Source organism: Rana temporaria, chromosome 9, assembly GCF_905171775.1.
Source record: "Rana temporaria chromosome 9, aRanTem1.1, whole genome shotgun sequence".
Taxonomy (NCBI): Eukaryota; Metazoa; Chordata; class Amphibia; order Anura; family Ranidae; genus Rana; species Rana temporaria.
Genome location: NC_053497.1, coordinates 145,753,508 through 145,773,373, shown reverse-complemented (window position 1 = coordinate 145,773,373; position 19,866 = coordinate 145,753,508). Strand labels below are relative to the sequence as shown.

Here is a 19,866-nt window from a genome sequence, read left to right as displayed (position 1 = left end):
ACATCCGCGTATCTTCGCGCGGGCGTAACGTATCCGCTTTACGTTACGCCTCCGCAACTTAGCATGGAAAGTGCTGTATTCTCGAAGCACTTGCTCCGTAAGTTGCGCCGGCGTAGCGTAAATCGGCCGGCATAAGCCCGCCTAATTCAAATGTGGGACAGGGGGGGCGTGTTTTATGCTAATCTTCTGTGACCCAACGTGATTGACGTTTTTCATGCATGCGCCGTCCGTGGAAATCTCCCAGTGTGCATTGCTCCTAACACGCCGCAAGGACGTATTGGTTTTGACGTGGACGTAAATGACGTCCAGCCCCATTCACGGACGACTTACGCAAACGACGTAAAATTTTCACATTTCGACGCGAGAACGACGGCCATACTTAACATTGGTACGCCGCAGTTATGCCTCATATAGCAGGGGTAACTTTACGCCGGGAAAAGCCTAACGTAAACGGCGTAAATTTACTGCGTCGGCCGGGCGTATGTTCGGGAATTTGCGTATCTTGCTGATTTATATATTTCGCCGCGTAAATCAGCGTACACGCCCCTAGCGGTCAGCTTAAAAATGCAGTTACGATCCGACGGCGTAAGAGAATTACGCTTGTCGGATGTAACAGATATCAATGCGTAACTGATTCTAAGAATCAGGCGCATAGATACGACCGGCCGGACGCAGAGATACGACGGAGTATCTGGACATACGCCGTCGTATCTCCTCTAAGAATCCGGGCCTGTGATTACATCACACGTCACGGGAACGTCAGAGCGATAATTCTAGCACCAGAACTCACATTTAATAAACTGATAACATGGAAAAGCTTTTAAAGCATCTCCCATCGAGATATTTGGGTTCTGTAGTTTGGTATCTATTTCTCCTCATATTTCACATGTTACCAACAAATCAGGTACGATGTTGTGTCTGTCTACACTAATTCATTACATGTATGAGAGGAATGTCAGTACGTTCAGTGGCCCGGATGTGAGGACATTGTGGTTGCCTGGTTCCCATGCTCTCAGCTCCCATACTTCCGGGGACACTGGGCCATTTCACGTGCAGGAAGCCAGGATCGGGAGCGCGCACATCACAAAAGGTTTGTGTTTGTGAGCGCGCACCGGAAGTGGAACGCTGACTTCCGGGCCGGTTGCGGAAGCTGATAGAGAGAGAGAGCTAGAGGTGCACATTGGATACCAGGACTGGGAAGTTTTGTGCGGCTGGAGAAAAGCGGAGAGATCGGCGGTGAGGAACTTCCAGTCTCTTAGTACGGTGACTACAGAGGAGGAGGGCTGGACTCCAAGGCGAGGGTCGGCGGTGGCGGCTTAGGCCTGGATTCCCGCTCCGAGCCCGCTGCTCCCTCCACGGTGGTCAGCACCATGGCCAAGAACTACGACACCATGGAGTTCCCGTACTGCGACGAGGTGTCCAAGTATGAGCGGCTGGCCAAGATCGGGCAGGGAACCTTCGGGTAAGAGATGATTGGGGGGGTAATGGAGTTTAGATCCAGGCTGGGGGACCAGAGGGTGTGGGGTGGCCGGGGACGGAGACCGGGGGGTGGCCGAAGGGTGACAGAGGTCGGAGGGGGACGGAGGGTGTGGGGGTGGCCGGGGACGGAGGTCGGAGGCCGGGGACGGAGGGTGTGGGGGGGGGGGTGGCCAGGGTCAGAGGGTGTGGGGGGGCCAGGGACGAAGGGTGACGGAGGTCGGAGGGTGACGGAGGCCGGGGACGGAGGGTGTGGGGGGGGTGGCCGGGGTCGGAGGGTGTGGGGTGGCCGGGGGCGGAGGGTATGGGGGGGATAGAGGGTGTGGGGGGGCCAGGGTCGGAGGGTGTGGGGGGGCCGGGGACGGAGGGTGTGGGGGGGGTGGCCGGGGTCGGAGGGTGTGGGGTGGCCGGGGACGGAGGGTATGGGGGGGATAGAGGGTGTGGGGGGGCCAGGGTCGGAGGGTGTGGGGGGGCCAGGGTCGGAGGGTGTGGGGGGGCCAGGGTCGGAGGGTGTGGGGGTGGCCGGGGACGGAGGTCGGAGGGTATGGGGGGGGCCGGGGTCGGAGGGTGTGGGGGTGGCCGGGGACGGAGGTCGGAGGGTGACGGAGGCCGGGGTCGGAGGGTATGGGGGGGGGCCGGGGTCGGAGGGTGTGGGGGGGCCAGGGACTGAGGGTGACGGAGGCCTGGGACGGAGGGTGTGTGGGGGGGGGGGTTGGCCGGGGACGGAGGGTGTGGGGGGTTGGAGGGGGGCCAGGGATATGGAGGTCGGAGGGTGTGGGGGGCCGGGGATGGAGGTCGGAGGGGGGCCAGGGACGTGGGGTGGCGGGGATGGAGGTCGGAGGGTGTGGGGGGCCAGGGACATAGGTCGGAGGGTGTGGGGGGAGCCAGGGATGAGGGTGTGGGGGGGGGCCAGGGACATAGGTCGGAGGGTGTGGGGTAAGGATGAGCTCTGGCTTGTTCGCATAGAACACGTGCGGAGCCCGCCAGGAAGTGTGCACGGCACTGCGCTAATCACAGCCAAGGAGACATTGTCCCGATGTTCGGCTGCAGGGATCGTGAAATGTCTCCCTGGCTGTGATTAGCGCAGTGCCGTGCACACTTCCTGGTGTGCTCCGCACGTGTTCTATGCGAACACGCCAGAGCTCACACTTAGTGTGGGGGGACGGGGATGGTGAACGGAGGGTGGGGGGGGGGGCCAGGGACGAAGGTCTAATTTCCTCACTGGAGGATGTCCAGCACCCTATATTTATGTTTATGTTTTATCCTATTCAGTAAACTGATGTCCATGAATGCTTGCCCGCCTTTAACCTTGGCATCATGGAGGGATCTTTTGTTTTCCTAGCAGGCCACATTGATTGCAGGTGACATGTGTTTGTTTCATAAAGCCTCTTATTGTCTCAATTTCCCGGTGTCCATGATAGAAACGCTTCCAGTACCTTCTTTATATGCAGCTGCATCTTCCTAACCATGATGATTTCCAGGTTATTAACCTCCATCTTGTTTTTCTTTACAGCGAAGTGTTTAAAGCCAAGCACCGCCAGACGGGCAAGAAGGTGGCTTTGAAAAAAGTATTGATGGAAAATGAGAAAGAAGGAGTAAGTACTGCCACCGCCTCCGCACTATCGTCACATAAATCATACTGTACATTAGTGTATACAACATACTATGTGACAGTTTAACTGTATGTCAGCCCCAACCATTCTCTTCAATGCAATAAAACTTGTGGGTTGCTTCAAAATATTTATAATGTGCTAACCCCCAGCTGCAGGTACCTACCTACACTCATATAAGCGTGACTAAATGCAATTCTTGCACAAAAGGTACAGCGCCTAATACCACTAAGAGCATTATCATGTGTTTATAGGTGGAGAATTTATCCAGCAAGACAACACAATGCATTTTTTTGAGGACACTGAATTAAAATAAATCGCACTGAGTTTAAAGTGTTTGTAACCCTAAAAATCCTGTTCCCTTATAGCAGATTAAACAGCACAGCGCTTGTGCTGTCCAATCTGCCTTTCTAAGCAGTAAAAAACCTGCCTGTTCCTGTGTCCTGACCACGATAATTATGGCTGCTGAACCCTCATTACTGTGGTCAGTTTATGTCCCCCTGTCATCGGCAGCTCTACTCTGTCCCACTCATGCCCTCCCTTCTTGCCTGTGGGCTCTGTGTCTTTGTCTCCGCCCCCCCTCCTCCCTCTCCTGCTGCTATTGGCATAAAATAAAGTATTACAAATTGTCACCTGCAGCCCCTCTATTATTTCTAAGCATAACACACAGGGTAAGTGTTTTATTAAAAAAAAGCTTCTAAATACCTTATTACAGCTATCTTCAGGCCAATCGCATGACTCCCAAGATACTTATAACACCAAAAGGTCCAGTGCTTAAAGCGGGAGTTCACCCAAATTTTTTTTTTTTTTTTAGCATTAGATTGAGGCTCATTTTGTCAAGGGGAATCGGGTAGTTTTTTTAAAATCGAAGCCGTACTTACCGTTTTAGAGAGAGATCTTCTCCGCCACTTCCGGGTATGGTCTTCGGGACTGGGCGTTCATATTTGATTGACAGGCTTCCGACGGTCGCATACATCGCGTCACGAGTAGCCAAAAGAAGCCGAGCGTCGGTGCGGCTCTATGCGGCGCCTGCGCACCGACGTTCGGCTACTTTCGGAAAATCGTGACGCGATGTATCAGGAAAACAAATTGTACCTTTACAACCCCTTTAAGCACTGGACCTTTTGGTGTTAGAAGTATCTTCTCTTATTCTAGGATTTTTTTTTTTTTTTGGAACTTCAGGCTCCTTCAGAAAAAATTTAAGTCAGGAGCTACAAATACTGTGTAGCTGCTGACTTTTAATATTTGGACACTTCCACAAATTCAGCGGCGTCTTCACCCGAGCCAATTTTCACAGCCGGTACCCTACTACGCATGCGTGAAGCACCCTGCACTAGCCCAGCAATGGGGCGAAGGAGGAGGGCAAACATATGCCTGAGTTTGCTGCAGCCAGCTCTGCCAGAAGGGGGAGCACGTACCTGTCAAAACAAGCAGAGCTTCCCCTTTTGGTGGAGCACTGCTTTAAAGCGGGGGTTCACCCTCAAAATTAACTTTTTTCGCTAACCTATCTGTAGCCTTAATAAAGGCTTGTAGCGTTGTCTTTTTTTTTTTTTTTAATGTGTACACTTACCTGTCTTCAGCCGCACTTCCGGGTCATCTTCCTTGCAGGGAGTGGGTGTGTCGCTCCTTTTCCCCGACGGGGAGCTCTGCGCAATGTCTCCTGGGAGTAAGTGTTGATCCTCCCAGGAGACGATTGACGTGCGGGTCAAGCGCGTCATCGCCTTCCGAAAATATCCGACGGGGACTCGGCTCTTTACAGCGCTATACGGCGCCTGCGCCTGCCGTGTAGAGCTGACTGCGCAGGCGCGGTAAAGTGCAGAGTCCCCCTTTGGATATTTTTGGAAGGCAATGACGCGCTTTACCCGCACGTCAATCGTCTCCTCTTCGTCTTAGAAACGCCTACTCCCCAGGGGAGCGAGAACCCGGAAGCTGGGTGAAAACGACGAAAAAACAGAAGTACAGCCCGAAAAAATAAATAAAAAATAATCCAGCATACTGTTGATGTCAGCAGTATGCTGGATATAACAGTCTATAGATATTTTAGGGTGAACCCCCACTTTAAGTGTTCAGTAAGTAAAAAAAAACGGTTGATCATGCCAGACATTCAGAGCTGTCCTGTTCAAACTTCTAGTGTGATCACAAGCAGCCTACGCCCTCCCAGTTCTTATCTTGGGCTACTGAACAATTCTTATGTGGGGGGAGATTCAGTAGGTTGGCAAAGGACAGGCAGAGCTGAGACCACTACTTGCAAATTTCACTCCACAAAGTCTTGTGTGTTGTCGGCCTACAGCAGGGAGTTCAGTGCTGAGCGTATTTCTGGCAGATCAGCAAGTGCTTTTGTGTACAGTACTTGCAGGGTCTTCAGAGAGATAACGCATTGTAAAATGTCCATGTATTGCAAAGATGTACTGCATATGTTTTTCCAATATATGCTTTAATTCTTTTGTTTCTCCCTCTCTTTAGTTCCCAATCACGGCTCTACGTGAGATAAAAATTCTTCAGCTGCTGAAACATGAAAATGTCGTAAATCTGATTGAGATTTGTAGAACCAAAGGTACAGCATGTTGAGTATTTTGACTTTATTCAGACTGGTGTTCAGAATTGTTACCTGTACACTTATATGGAGGAATCCTACAGGTTCCTCCATTCACGCCAAAGGAGGGATCAATCTCCCACTGTGACTGTTGTATTCTGACTTTTGGCTCCAGCTGCTATCAGAATACCCAGAGAGTGCCGGCTTCTGATTGGATGCAGGCACTGTTGGTCCAACAATTTTCCATCTGGCTTCTTTGATGAAAATTGATTGTTTAGATGACTTTTGTAGAGCCAAGTGGCGTTGACAGGGGGCACCCATGGTTTGAATTTTGCCCAGTTCAACATGAATCTGCCAATATTTGAGCTGTGTATGGCATCCTTTCCTAGAACACGTTATCTGCAGGCGTTGCCTCAATCACCTATAGATAAGATTTTACAATAGAAGTGATTATATGCAGATCATGTCGGGTCTAGTAGAGGGCTTTCTTGGTTCCTTTTATCATAACCTAACATCTCTTTATACACTAGTTATGTAGATGCCCTGACTATACAGGTATATTTTTCTGATCTGTGCACAGTTATACAGTACATGTAGTCTGTATACCTAGGTTCACTGAATTGTTTGATTCTTCAGAGATTATACAAATATGCATGCACACATTTAGATGAAGCACTAGTTTGGAATTCACCTTAAAAAAAATACTTTCCATCTCTATTCATATGTGGCTGTCATTTTTTTTAAAGTGGCACTCCAACCATTTTTTTTTATTTTTTTTTAGTTTTATGTATAGTAGGAACTTGTTAGAGCCTTTAGAGTTTAAATTGTCTCTTTATAAGGGGGGGGGGTGTCCTCTCCTCCTGTCTTGGTGATCTTCTGTGATCAGGGCGGAAAGTGAGAAATCTTTCATTGGAGATGCAGTCAAAAGCATTTCGGTATGTCTGTTAAGTTAGAAAAAATACCTGTTGATCCTGCCTGAAATCTTGTGTGCAGGCAACTGTCTGTTTACTCTGCCCACACTGATTATCAGTGTTCTCCGCTTTCTCTGGACTACAGAGCACCCCCCCCCCCCCCCTATATGGAACCAATGAGAAGGGGAGGTGTTTTGTACTCAAAAGATTTCCTGTCCTATGGTGACAACACTGCTCCTCCATAGATACAGTAAATTGAGCGAGCGTTGTCACCTTTGGAAAGGAAGTGTGTTACTGTCAGGATCAGGGAAGAGGAGCCAGGAAATGTGTCCAGCCTCCACATATAAGTACCGGTAAACTGTAAAATATTAAATTGTCTCTTGGGTTGTAGATGTATGTTGTCACTAGCCTGGAACAATGAGCTATCATAACAACCAGGCAGATAGGATTGTCAGGAGAAGATCTGATGTCAGCTTCCATGACAGGTATACCTTATGGTATACTTGTCAGTTTCACTCAGTGGTGTTGTCATCTTTATAGGCCTTTTATATTTCTTAGAGATTCCGGAGACAAACGTTCTTGCCCAGCACAGTCCCGGTGGGACTTAGGAACCCTGGTGATGGAAATATACCAAGTCCTTGACGGGCACGACTCTTTATATATTTTGCACTATTTACATCCTTTTATATATGCTTTGATCACTAACTTTTTTCCACATGTCATTTCTTTCACAGCAAATCAGTACAACCGCTGCAAAGGAAGCATCTTCCTGGTATTTGACTTCTGTGAACATGATCTAGCTGGACTTCTTAGCAATACGCATGTCAAGTTCACTCTTTCTGAGATAAAGAAGGTCATGCAAATGCTCCTCAATGGTCTCTACTACATCCACAGGAATAAGGTAAGCTAATGCTCCTGTCATGATATCTTTTTTTTTTTGTCGATTCTTTTTTACAACTCATCCTAAAACAGAAATGTTTCTAGGGCTTGTGTCAGTAGGCTTTTGTTTGTGTCAGATGATTTTTATATTCCCATACAAGTCTGAGGATGCAAATCCTGCCTGAAGGAGGTCAGATGTACCTGTCAGTAAGCTCTGAATGGTCCCAAAAGCATCTGAAACTGATGTCAGTGACACAAGACCGGCTCATCAATACAGGCCCCTTACTCATAGGATGCATTAAGGGGGAAAAACACAAGGGTTTACAACCCCTTTTAAGATAAAAGATGAGTATGGCCCAAGCATTTTTGGTAATACTACTCTTCTGGGTCACAGGAGTGTGTTTTATTTCTGCACTCCTGTGACCCAGATTCGACCGACAGCAGGCAAAGCCCACTGTGTGGCTGGTGTGACAGAGCCAGTTCAGGCTCTGCAGGGATCCTGACAATACTTTTAGGGTCCACCCAGATGCCTGACTGGCAGCTGTCTCGGGCTATTGGAATGCCACTGAGAGCCTGACCCAGCCGCTCCCACTCCCTCCTTGCTCTGCGCTCTAGTGAGCACTGGAGGGGCAGAGCATCAGTCACCACTCTCTGCTCCAGGATAACCGAGAACTGAGCGATCAGTGGTCATGTGAAGTCTGCAGGGAACAGCTGCAGTAGCAGGCCAATGCTGCAGCATGGAGGTAAACTTGTGTTTCCGTTTATATAATCCCTTTACGATTTTTCTTTGAAGGGGAACATAAATGTAAACCTGTGTGAAATTGTATATTTCTAATGATGTAGGGATCTCTGATAGTTGCTTAATGTTGGCTCCAGTTTTTATAAAGCACCCCCTTTGTGTTCTAGGTTTTGCATTTGCTGATAATTTTTATTTATTTTTTGTCCCATAAGATCTTGCACAGAGACATGAAGGCAGCAAATGTGCTGATCACTAGAGATGGAGTTTTAAAATTGGCTGATTTTGGATTGGCTCGGGCCTTCAGTCTTGCCAAAAACAGCCAGCCAAACAGATACACCAATCGTGTGGTCACACTCTGGTACCGCCCCCCTGAACTACTTCTAGGTAAGGTTGTTGGTTAGGATTAAATACATTTTTGTCACTGCTTTGTGATTGTCAGTGATTTGTTTTGTATTGAAAGATAAGTTTACTTTAAAACGCAGTGCATTTATTGCTTTTGCCCCTAACCTAACCTGACCTAACCTAACTCGCCCTCCACCTTCACAGATGCACCCAATGCCTGGATCCAATGGCTGCAGTTCTTTTGTTTACATTCGTCGGTGTATGTTTTTACTGTCCTGGGCATGACTGTGCATTAGTGCCCCATAGACTTCTGTAGGGTCTTTGGAGCTGTAATATGCAGGCACTGACTGACAGGACAGTGAAAAATTTTTGCACAAAGGTGTAAAACGGCTGAACTGCATCCTACAGATTGAGGTAAACGTGAATCTGTTGAATGGAACAGTGAGTTAAAGCGGTAGTTCAACCAATTCATTTTTTTTTTTTTTTTTTCCCTTTAGCTTCCTGCTCGTTCGGTCTAGGGGAATCGGCTATTTGTATTAAAATATGATCCGTACTTAACTGTTTACGAGATGCATCTTCTTCCGTCGCTTCCGGGTATGGGTCTTCGGGAGCGGGCGTTCCTTCTTGATTGACAGTCTTCCGAGAGGCTTCCGACGGTCGCATCCATCGCGTCACTAGTAGCCGAAAGAAGCCGAACGTTGGTGCGGCTCTATACTGCGCCTGCACACCGACGTTCGGCTTCTTTCGGAAAATCGTGACGCGATGGATGCGACCGTCGGAAGCCTCTCGGAAGACTGTCAATCAAGAAGGAACGCCCATTCCCGAAGCCCATACCCGGAAGCGACGGAGAGGATGCATCTCGTAAACTGGTAAGTACTGCTCATATTTTAAAACAAATAGCCGATTCCCCTAGACAAAACGAGCAGGAATCTAGGGCTAAAAAGTGCCCTCTAAGGGTGAACCCCCGCTTTAATTTAGGTCATGGGAAAGGGTGCAAATTAAATCTTTCACACTGGAAGCGTTTTTCAGGCGTTAAAAATGGCGCCTGAAAAAAGCCTCATTTGCAATCCCACTGTGAAAGCTCGAGTGCTTTCACACTGGGGCACTGCGCTGGTGGGACGTCAAAGTCCTGCAAGCAACTTCTTTGAGGCGCTTTAGGAGTGGTGTCTACATCGCTCCTAAAACACCCTTGCCCATTGAAATCGATGGGCAGCGCCGCTGATGCGCCTGCAAAGTGGCGCTTTACCACTGACAGCCCAGTCAATGACCCATGAAAGCATTCAGATATCAGATAGAAGCGTGGGCATGCCTCCATTTTTTTTTTTCTTTCTATAAATTTTTATTGAAAAGTTTTAAAGAATACAATGTGCGACCACAATCATGTACAGTACAGATAGAAGCTTGATATTGATAACTTACAAGTCATAGCCAGTCGTACATCAAATAGCAAGTAACAACATTTAGCATGTCAAAGAATACATTAATCATACTACAAGAGAAGAACAATGTGGATAAAAGGAAATAAAGTGCATGCACCTATACCAAGGAAATGGGTGCTAGTGGATAAGATGCCAGTATATGGAGTTCACTTTGCAAAAAACAAAGGAGTTCATGAGGAAAAAACATCTCTATGGAAGAGCCTAGATAAATGGAAGGAAAGAAGATTTAGTAGAGGAGAGAGAAGTTAAAAAGGACATCAAAAGCACCCCAACCAGAAACCCAGGGTCTCGGCATTTAAAGCCTCCATCATTTTTTAATGTGATCCCCTCCCAATTGGTAGAATCATTGGATGTAATATATACTGAAAACCTAGATGGTGGTGGAAAGTATTTGGTGCCCTTTGAGGTATACCAGTGCTGGAGTTCCACTGTAGACATGCCCATGGGTAAAATTATTTATTGAGATCTGACATTTCCTGTTAAACCTTTTTGCATAAAATTCACACATTTTGTTGTTCGAATTGTGACTGTAAATTCTAACATCGGTTTGGTATTTTTAGGAGAGCGTGATTACGGTCCTCCGATAGACTTATGGGGCGGTGGATGTATAATGGCCGAAATGTGGACCCGGAGTCCCATCATGCAAGGGAACACTGAACAGCACCAGCTAACTCTGATCAGTCAGCTGTGTGGTTCCATCACCCCTGAGGTAAGTACATTGGCTACTTGGTGACCAAATTTATTGAAAGAAATTGCTATTCAGTAGAAACTGAGTAAATAATATCATTGGAGGCATAACTTGTGATCCACAGCTCCAGGTCATTCAGATTAGGGAAAGGCCCATGGAATAGTGCACACAATCAGAACAGGGCCCTGGATCAAATCTGACCCAAGGGGGGGGGGGCTTGGGTCAGCGACTTCAAAATGGTTGGAATTAGAGGCTGGGATGTTGTGGAGAGCAGATATTTTTATCTACTGTACTCTGTAAGGTTAATTTACATGGTGGCCTCTGTTTTTGTGGCCCATTCATGTGCCGCCTGCAATGTCCCACTGAGTTCTCTTTGCAGAGTGGAGCAGAGAGATCTGTGTTTGGAACGGAGCCCCCTCCCGTGTTAATATTCACTTTTAAAAGCGGTAGGACTCAACCAGCGCTCTACTTTATAAATGTGCTGTGTTTTATTTTATTTTTTATTTTATTTTATGCAAACGGTCACAAGAGCATGCTGCTGCATTTTTTTTAAAGGTACCCTTAGTGTCTGCCTGAAGTTTAGCAATTGTAAAGCAATGATTGGTATTGATGTGATGAATGAGAATCTATCATTTTTGCTCCTGAATGTGCTGTCCCATTTCCATAGCTTGTGCATAAAAGCCTTCCTAATATTTCCTTTACATTGTTAGGTGTGGCCCAATGTGGACAAGTATGAACTTTATCAGAAACTGGAACTGCCCAAAGGCCAGAAAAGGAAGGTTAAAGAAAGACTGAAGGCTTATGTGAAGGATGCCTACGCCCTTGATCTTATCGACAAGCTCCTTGTCCTGGATCCAGCACAGAGAATTGACAGTGACGATGCCCTTAACCATGACTTCTTCTGGTCTGACCCAATGCCTTCTGACCTTAAGAACATGCTTTCAACTCACAACCAGTCCATGTTTGAATACCTCGCTCCTCCCAGGCGACGGGGAGGTCACATGCCTCAGGCACCAGCCAATCAGGGCAGGAACCCTGCAACTAATCAGTCTGAATTTGATCGAGTCTTCTAAGGCCACAGTGCTCAGTACTTGTGCCCCAACGGTCAAAAGTCAAATTAATGCCAAGTCTTCGACAAAACCAGATCCGAAATTTTACAGGCTGGTCACTGGATGTACTCACTTTGCCAAGATCCGAGCATGTTGCTTGAAAGAAGATGAAGATCTCCAGGTTTGAATTTAGAAACTGGTACTTACATGTAATGTGCTATACACACATGTTCTTCAGAGAATGTAGGCATTTTATTTATTGTAGAAAACCTGTCTTGTCCTGGAATTGCAGCTATGTACCCAGGATTAAAAAAAAAAGCGCCTCCTCCGCGGGATACAAGCCTCCAAATTGGAAGACCATTTGCCTTTTTATTTTTTGGGGAATTGCAGCCCTTTGCTTAGACACCATGTCTCCAGGGGTATTAAACCATCTATTTTACGGGATCATCTTCACTGAGAACCGACACCCCTCTCTCTCTCTGAAACGTTTTATAATTTTCCTGATAAATATATTTTTTTTATATTGAAAACATATGATTCTCCTGTGTTTGTTTTTCTTTATTTTTTTTTTATTCTTCTTCCGCAAGTTTTCTCGCAGCAGCATGTTTTTACTGTGGGTGCTTGCAGATTCAGGAATCGCTGCGATTCCTACACCCGCAGGCCACCCACATAGGTGTGAACTGAGCCTAAACTCTGGTTTAAAGAGAAGTAGGGCCAAAGATATTTTGGGTCAGAGGAGTGCACTTAGTTCTGCACTCCTGTGACACAGATTTAGCTGAAAAGTCTGCAGTCGGCTGACATCACTGAGCCAGCCCAAACTCTGCAGGGATCCCAACAATAATGTTGGGATCTGACCAGGAGCTGGCTCAGCATGCCGCCAAGAACCTGACCCCAGGCACTACCACCCCCTCCACAGCCCAGCGCTGAAGAGGCAGAGCAGAGAACTGGTGACTGACAGCTACCATCTCTCTGCTCAGAGTGGACCCCGAGAACTGAGTGATCAGCGGTCTTTGATCGCTCAATTCTCAATGTAGAGGGGACAGATAAAGTTTGGATCAATGCTCCGGCCATCTAGGTGAGTAAAAGGCTTCATGTACACTAGCAGCTCCTAAAGTTGACTCCATAAAAGCCTATGGGGGTTATTTACTCAAGGCAAATCAAAGTGCACTGGAAGTGCAGTCGCTGTAGATCTGAGGGGGACAAATAAAAAACAGCATTTTAGCTTGCACATGGTTGGATGATAAAATCAGTAGAGCTTCCCCTCATTTCAGATCTACCCCTCAGATTTACAGCGACTGCACATCCAAGTGCACTTTCAGTGCAATTTCAAGTACAGTTTGCACTTTCAGTGCAAAGTGGATTTGCCTTTCGTAAATAACCCCCTATGTGTCCATGCAAAGATAGGCTGTTAGGGGAGCTTCAACCTCCCGCTCCTGCACACGGAGGAATCACATTCAGGATAGGAATGTTTTGACCGCTGCTTTTTCTGCAGCCGGCGGTCAAAATAGGCTGTGTATAGGTGAAGCCTTAATGTTTGTTTTTGGATCACACACAAACTATTTCAGTGTATATTCTTAACTCAAAGTCCTCCTTTATTTTGCTCTGTCTCCTCCAATTCTTTTATTTTTTATTTTTTTTCTGCTGTGATCTGACTTCCTGAGATGACTACATGTGTTCTTGGTCTCACTGTATTTAGGAATGTAGCCACCCTCTCTTGCCACTTGTCACTTTAAAGAACTCTCATAAGCATTACAAACATGAAATGCAGGTCCATATACATTTATGTCCAAATCTCTGTACTAGCTTTTCCAATGGAACCAGTATTGAAACCTGAAGAAAATTCCTTCTTTGTTCTTTGATTTCCAGCTTCTCTGCTCCTCCCTGGATACAAGCCCGATTTGTTTGAATTGCTAACATTTGAGCTGAGGCAGAGCTTAATTGCCAACGCCCCTATTCAGTGAGTGCTTGAGGGAAGGGGGTGTGTCGGTTATAGGGTTTCTAACCATTTGTTTCTAGGATGCAGGTGACCAGACGCACAGTGTTTTTGGTTCTGGTGCAGGTGACAAGGGCCGACCTGTTATTGGTTGTTCTGGTGCAGGCAGCCAGGCGCACAGTGTTATTGGTTGTTATGGTGCTAATGACAAGATGCAGTGTTATTGATTGATCTGGTGCAGGTGGCCAGGCACGCCTCATAATTGGTTGTAATGGTGCCAATTACCAGATGCACAGTGTTGTTGTTTTGGTGCAGGTTGTCCTGGTGCAGACGGCCAGGTATTGGTTGTACTGGCACAGGCGGCCAGGCGCACAGTGTCTTTCAGCAGAAAAACATGTCAAACGCATCCTATATGCGCCAGGCTCGTTTAGCACTTGTGTGTTCATTCATTTTAATATCCAGAATAAATTTGTATTTGTAATGAATTCACAGCCAAACGCTTGACACGCCTGAATGTGTTTGCAAAACATGGCTTTGAGTGCTTTTCTATTGCTGCTTGTCCCCTGCCAGGAAAAAAGGCATCAGAAGAGCTTGGAAAATGCCCAATATACATGAGGTCCTAGTCACTGCCGCCCTGAAACAAGAACAGTTAGAACTGTCTGATTTTTTATATATATATATATATATATATATATAATATATATATATATATAATATATAATTCACAATGGTGCGCTTTGGCGCTGCTGTTCGGGTGGTAGCGAGGTGCTTTTAAGGGGTTAAAAGCACCCAGAGCGGTGTATAGATCGCCCCAAAGATGCTGCTTGCAGAACCCCCCCCCCCCCTCTCCAGTGTGAATGGGGTGGGATCAGCAGTGTTGGCCTCCTCATTATTTAAAGCTGAACTCTGGCAACTAGACATATCTACACTGCAAGGAGTACATACTTGTTAAGTTTCGGGGTGCAGGAATAATGCTTGCCTTATTCCCCCTTCCAGTCATCTTCCTCTGTGACTGATCTAGCACTGCAGCTTCTCTAATGTGCTTTCATCTCCAGTTGCGTACCCGCCTTTTCTCTATTTACAAAGTGGGGTGATAGCCCTACACTGTTAATGCTGAGGCTAAGGGACCACCCAGAGCTTTGGGAAAAAGTGAATAGTGCTGGAGCCGGCATTTCGTCAGATTAAGTGACCCGTCCGAATGTGTAATGGAAGTGACGTTCCGTCGCCGCCATCTTGCTACACCCCGCACTCCTCCATAGTAAACGTACACAGAGAAGGGGGAAAACGGACATCTTGTTGCACCCACTGGAGTTTTGCATTTTACACATTTTGAACAGTAAAAGGAGTTTATATAGTGAAATACAGTACTTATAACTCCGTATGAATTTTACATGGTGAATTTTAAAAGCAGCTAACTTCTGTCAGATTAGCAAACCTGTGAAATAAGCAGGCTTGCCACAGCTTTTAAATTTCAACATCTAACCCATGGGTCTTCAAACTAGGCCCCTCCAGTTGTTCAGGAACTACAATTCCCATCATGCCTAGTCATGTCTGTGAATGTCAGAGTTTTTCAATGCCTCATGGGATGTGTGGTTCTGCAACAGCTGGAGGGCCGTAGTTTGAGGATCCCTGATCTAACCAGTCAAACTAAGTTCCTAGTACTATATTTCACTTTATAGACTTGCTTTCCTGTTTAACAATAAGTGTAAAATGCAAAACTCCGGTGGGTGTAACTAGATGTCTGCTTCCCTCCTTCTCAGAGTATCCTTACCATGGAGGAGTGCGGGGTGTAGCAAGATGGCGATACGTCACTTTTGTTATATGTTCTGATGGGTCGCCATATCTGACGAAACGCCTGCCGACCGCTGGTATACCTGTACTAAAGTAACATTTGATCCTTGCAGTGCTACAGGCCCCCACTACAAGGGAAGAGTTGATTTAATCCTAAAGGCCTGTACACACAATCGGATTTTCCGACAACAATTGTGTGATGGCAGGGTTTTCTGTATGCGCCATCGGACAATTCTTGTCGGTATTTCCGACAACAAATGTTGGATGGTCATGCTCTCAAATTGTCTGACAACAAATGTTGGATGGTCATGCTCTCAAATTGTCCGACAACAAAGGTGTCCTGTCGGGTCATCCGATTTTGTGTACACAAATCCGTCGGACTAAAATCCAATGTACAAACACGCATGCTCCGAACCAATGCTAAAAATCAGCAGAAGTTGCCCAAAGGGTGGCACTAAAGAGCTTAAAAAAACTGTAGTTTTGTGTATGTTGGCTGAAAAAGTGCATGAGCATCATGGGAAATGTAGTTCCAAAACATCTGGGGTAGGGGTGCAACGGATCGTGCCCGATCCGAACGGGTCGACCCGTTCGGATCAGAACAGTATGCGATCCGCGGAACGCACCGCCACCGCGGCTTCGGCCTAGCTCCGGAGCGGTTGGCCATCTTGGTACACTCGGCGGCGGTGCGCGCTGACGTCATCACCCCTCCCTCTGCTTGTGGATTTTTTGCAAGAGCGCGCTGCGCCGCTGACTCTGCATGTAACCTGGAGACGGACCAAGTGCATCAGTACAGTGAGTTGGCTAATGGCTTAATAGCCATTAGCCAACTCACTGTACTGATGTACTCGGTCTAGTAAAACAGTAACACTGTAATTACCATTTTTGCCACTGTAATAATAGTCATAGCCAACATTGCCCCCACACTAGTAAACAGTAACACTGTGTGTATAGCCATTTTTCCCACTGTAATCAGTGGGGAAAATGGCTATACACACGGTGTTAGTGTTTACTAGTGTGGGGGCAATGTTGGCTATGACTATTATTACAGTGGCAAAAATGACAATTACAGTGTGACTGTTTTACTAGTGTGGGGGCAATGTTGGCTATGGCTATTAATAATAGCCATAGCCAACATTGCCCCCACACTAGTAAAACAGTAACACTGTAATTGCCATTTTTTCCACTGTAATGGTCCCAAAATTGTCCGATGTGTCCGCCATAATGTCGCGGTCACGAAAAAAATCGCTGATCGCCGCCATTGGTAGTAAAAAAAAAATATTAATAAAATGTAAAAAGACAAAACTTTTGTTTGTCTTGTGTGTGTTTTTTTTTTTTTTTTTTTTTTTTACTGAACCGAAAATGATCCGTTCCGTGTCTCCTGATCCGAGGATTGATCCGATCTGTTGCACCCCTAATCTGGGGTGCCAACGTTCGCCATCACTGACCTAGGGAAATATGTGGGAGTATATGTCTTGTACAAGATGTACTGCCAAATACAAGTCTTTAGTTTGTACATCACACAGAACCCAGACTGGTTCAGAGCTCTATAGGAAATGGGACCCTTGTTTTATGCAGTTTCACTAGAAACCACAAGATGGCGCTACAAACATCAAAATGAAGACTAAGACTGGTAAACCAAGATTTGGGTCCTCGGAATAATGTCAGCCTGCTGAGTCCTATTATTGAGGATCTAGGCATTCAGCCAGGGTCCTCCAACGCTTATTGCAGGAAGTGATCAGCATGAACCATGTGATCAGCAAGCAAATCTCTTCTTGGGCTCATTTCACTACCAGAGTAATGGAGGAGGTAAGGTAGATTTCACCTCTCAACTGTCACTTTTTTCTTTCATGTTTTAAACAATCTGCACTGTCCACTTTTCAAACTTCTCCGGAGGGCAGTGCACAATACACGGATTATAGATTAGAGGAACGGGAGTAAATTTGTAACAACAAGTCTCTGGTTACAGCTACATATCAGTTTAATGGTTAAGCCGCTCGTCTTTACTACTCCACTGAATGGTAGAATTGGTGAGACTTTAAAGCAGAACTTCGGGCAAATTATTTTTTTATTTAAAGCTGGGGGGTTCACCCCTAAAAAAAAAAAAAAAATCATCCAGCATACTAGCGCGAGCTACAGTATGCCTTTATTTTTTTGCGCCATACTCAGTTTAATCGCGTAGTTAAGTTTCAGACTCCCTCGGGGAGTAGGCGTTCCTAGGCAGTAGACATGTGCAGACTGGAATATTTCGTTTCGTTTTTTCGTTTTCGTTTGGAAAATAAATGTATTTAGTTACTCACGAAAATCATTTTGATTTATTTCGTTTTTCGTTGGGGAATAGCTTTCGTCCGAAAATCCAATAATACTTGGTTTCTGTCGAATGGTCAAAAGAATATTCGACGGAACGTCGAATATTTTTGGTTACTGTCGATTGGTCAAACGAATATTCGACGGAACGTCGAATCTTTACGTCTAATCGTACATTTCCGTTCGAATATTCCGCCTACAAGAATTCTAATGTTGTATGACTAGTTATAATGTCGAATCTATTTTCTCATAAATCGAAATCTATTCTCTGTAATGTCGAATCTATTATTTCTATAGTGTCGAATCTTTTCTCTATGATGTAGAATCTTTTCCCTATAATGTCGAATCTCTATATATCTAATTTTTACCGCAACGAAAATGAAAATAAAGCATTTTTTATGTCAGATCTTTCGGTTTTCGTTTCTTGCACTTTCGTTATCGTTTGTTAAAACGATAATGAAAAAAACAAGATTTTTGGACGAAAATGCATTCTAACGAAAACGAATGCACATGTCTACTAGGCAGAGGGGAACATGATTGACGGCTGGCTATGGCGCGCCACGCTTCCCGAAAATTGCCGAAATAGGACTTGACTCTTCACGGCGCCTGCGCAGTCAGCTTCTAGTCTGTGCGCAGGCGCCGTATAGCGCAGTGAAGAGCCGAGTCCTACTCCGGCTATTTTCGGGAAGCGTGACGCGCCATAGCCGGCCGTCAATCATGTTTCCCTCTGCCTAGGAACGCCCATTCCCCGCAGGGAGTCTGAAACTTAACTACGCGATTAAACTGAGTACTGTGCAAAAAAATAAATAAAGGCATACTGTAGCTCACGCTAGTATGCTGGATTTAATGGTAGAAACTTGTTTTTAAGGGTGAACCACCGCTTTAATTTTTACCATGTAGCGGGGCTCTGTCTGAACTGCACGGGTTAACTGCTCGTTTTGGTCTAGGACAGTGGTCTCCAAACTGTGGTCCCCCATTCCGATGGTCGGTTTGAACTTCAGCAAGTCGTCTTTATCACATCTAGATTCCTAAATGCATTGAGTTGCTGCCATGTGATTGGCTGATTAGCATTTTGTGTTACGAAGCAATTGAACAGGTATACCTAATAAAGTGGCCAATACGTGTATGTCCCCATTAAAGGGGTTGTAAAGGTACAATTTTTTTTTTTTCCTAAATAGCTTCCTTTACCTTAGTGCAGTCCTCCTTCACTTATCTCATCCTTCCATTTTGCTTTTAAATGTCCTTATTTCTTCTGAGAAATCCTCACTTCCTGTTCTTCTGTCTGTAACTCCACACAGTAATGCGAGGCTTTCTCCCTGGTGTGGAGTGCTCGCCCCCTCCCTTGGACTACAGGAGAGTCAGGACGCCCACTAACACGGCTCTTTTCTCTATCTGCAACGTAGAGAGCGTCCTGACACTCCTGTAGTCCAAGGGAGGGGGCGAGCACAACACTCCACACCAGGGAGAAAGCCTTGCATTACGGTGTGTAGTTACAGACAGAAGAACAGGAAGTGAGGATTTCTCAGAAGAAATAAGGACATTAAAAAGCAAAATGGAAGGATGAGGTAAGTGAAGGAGGACTGCACTAAGGTAAAGGAAGCTATTTAGGAAAAAAAATTGTACCTTTTACAACTTTACCTACAGGTATGCTTTTAAAAAAAAAAAAAAAAAAAAATCTGTAGCTAAAATGAATATCTCCTAAACGTACAGGCCCAGATTCAGGTAGAGGGCGCATCTTTTTGCCGGCGTAGCGCATCTCATTTGCGCTACGCCGACGTAACATAGAGAGGCAAGGCCAGTATTCGCAAAGCACTTGCTCTGTAAGTTATGGCGCCGTAGCGTAAATGGGCCGGCGTAAGCCCGCCTAATTCAAAGGCAGGTAGTGGGCGTGTTGTATTAAAATGAATCGTGACCCCATGTAAATGAAGCACCGAACGAACGGCGCATGCTCAGAATCACGTCAAATTTACTCCCTAAGATACGCCGGCTCAATGCCTACGACGTGAACATAACCTACGCCCAGCCCCATTCACGTACGACTTACGTAAACAATGTAAAAATCAGACGGCAGTTCCGACATCCATACCCCAACATGACTTAGACCAGCTATTGTGTGGAATATCTTTACGCCGGACGTACGCCTTACGTAAACGGCGTATATTACTGCGACGG

General features: G+C 46.0%; 2 protein-coding genes across 2 annotated transcripts in view; both read left to right on the top strand.

The window, feature by feature from the left end:
- The first annotated feature begins 1,072 nt into the window (after positions 1-1,072).
- Positions 1,073-11,984, top strand: CDK9 (cyclin dependent kinase 9). Its single transcript, XM_040324761.1, has 7 exons — positions 1,073-1,462; positions 2,990-3,071; positions 5,550-5,640; positions 7,265-7,431; positions 8,361-8,532; positions 10,490-10,638; positions 11,328-11,984. Exons 1-7 carry the CDS (start codon positions 1,371-1,373, stop codon positions 11,688-11,690), a joined length of 1,116 nt encoding a protein of 371 aa, XP_040180695.1. The 5' UTR covers positions 1,073-1,370; the 3' UTR covers positions 11,691-11,984.
- A 5,127-nt stretch (positions 11,985-17,111) lies between these two features.
- FPGS (folylpolyglutamate synthase) overlaps positions 17,112-19,866 on the top strand; it is a 93,006-nt gene continuing 90,251 nt past the window's right edge. The window contains exon 1 of the mRNA XM_040324760.1: positions 17,112-17,196. Within this exon, the coding sequence (XP_040180694.1) occupies positions 17,131-17,196 (66 nt within the window). The 5' untranslated portion in view covers positions 17,112-17,130. The remainder of the gene's footprint in view (positions 17,197-19,866) is intronic.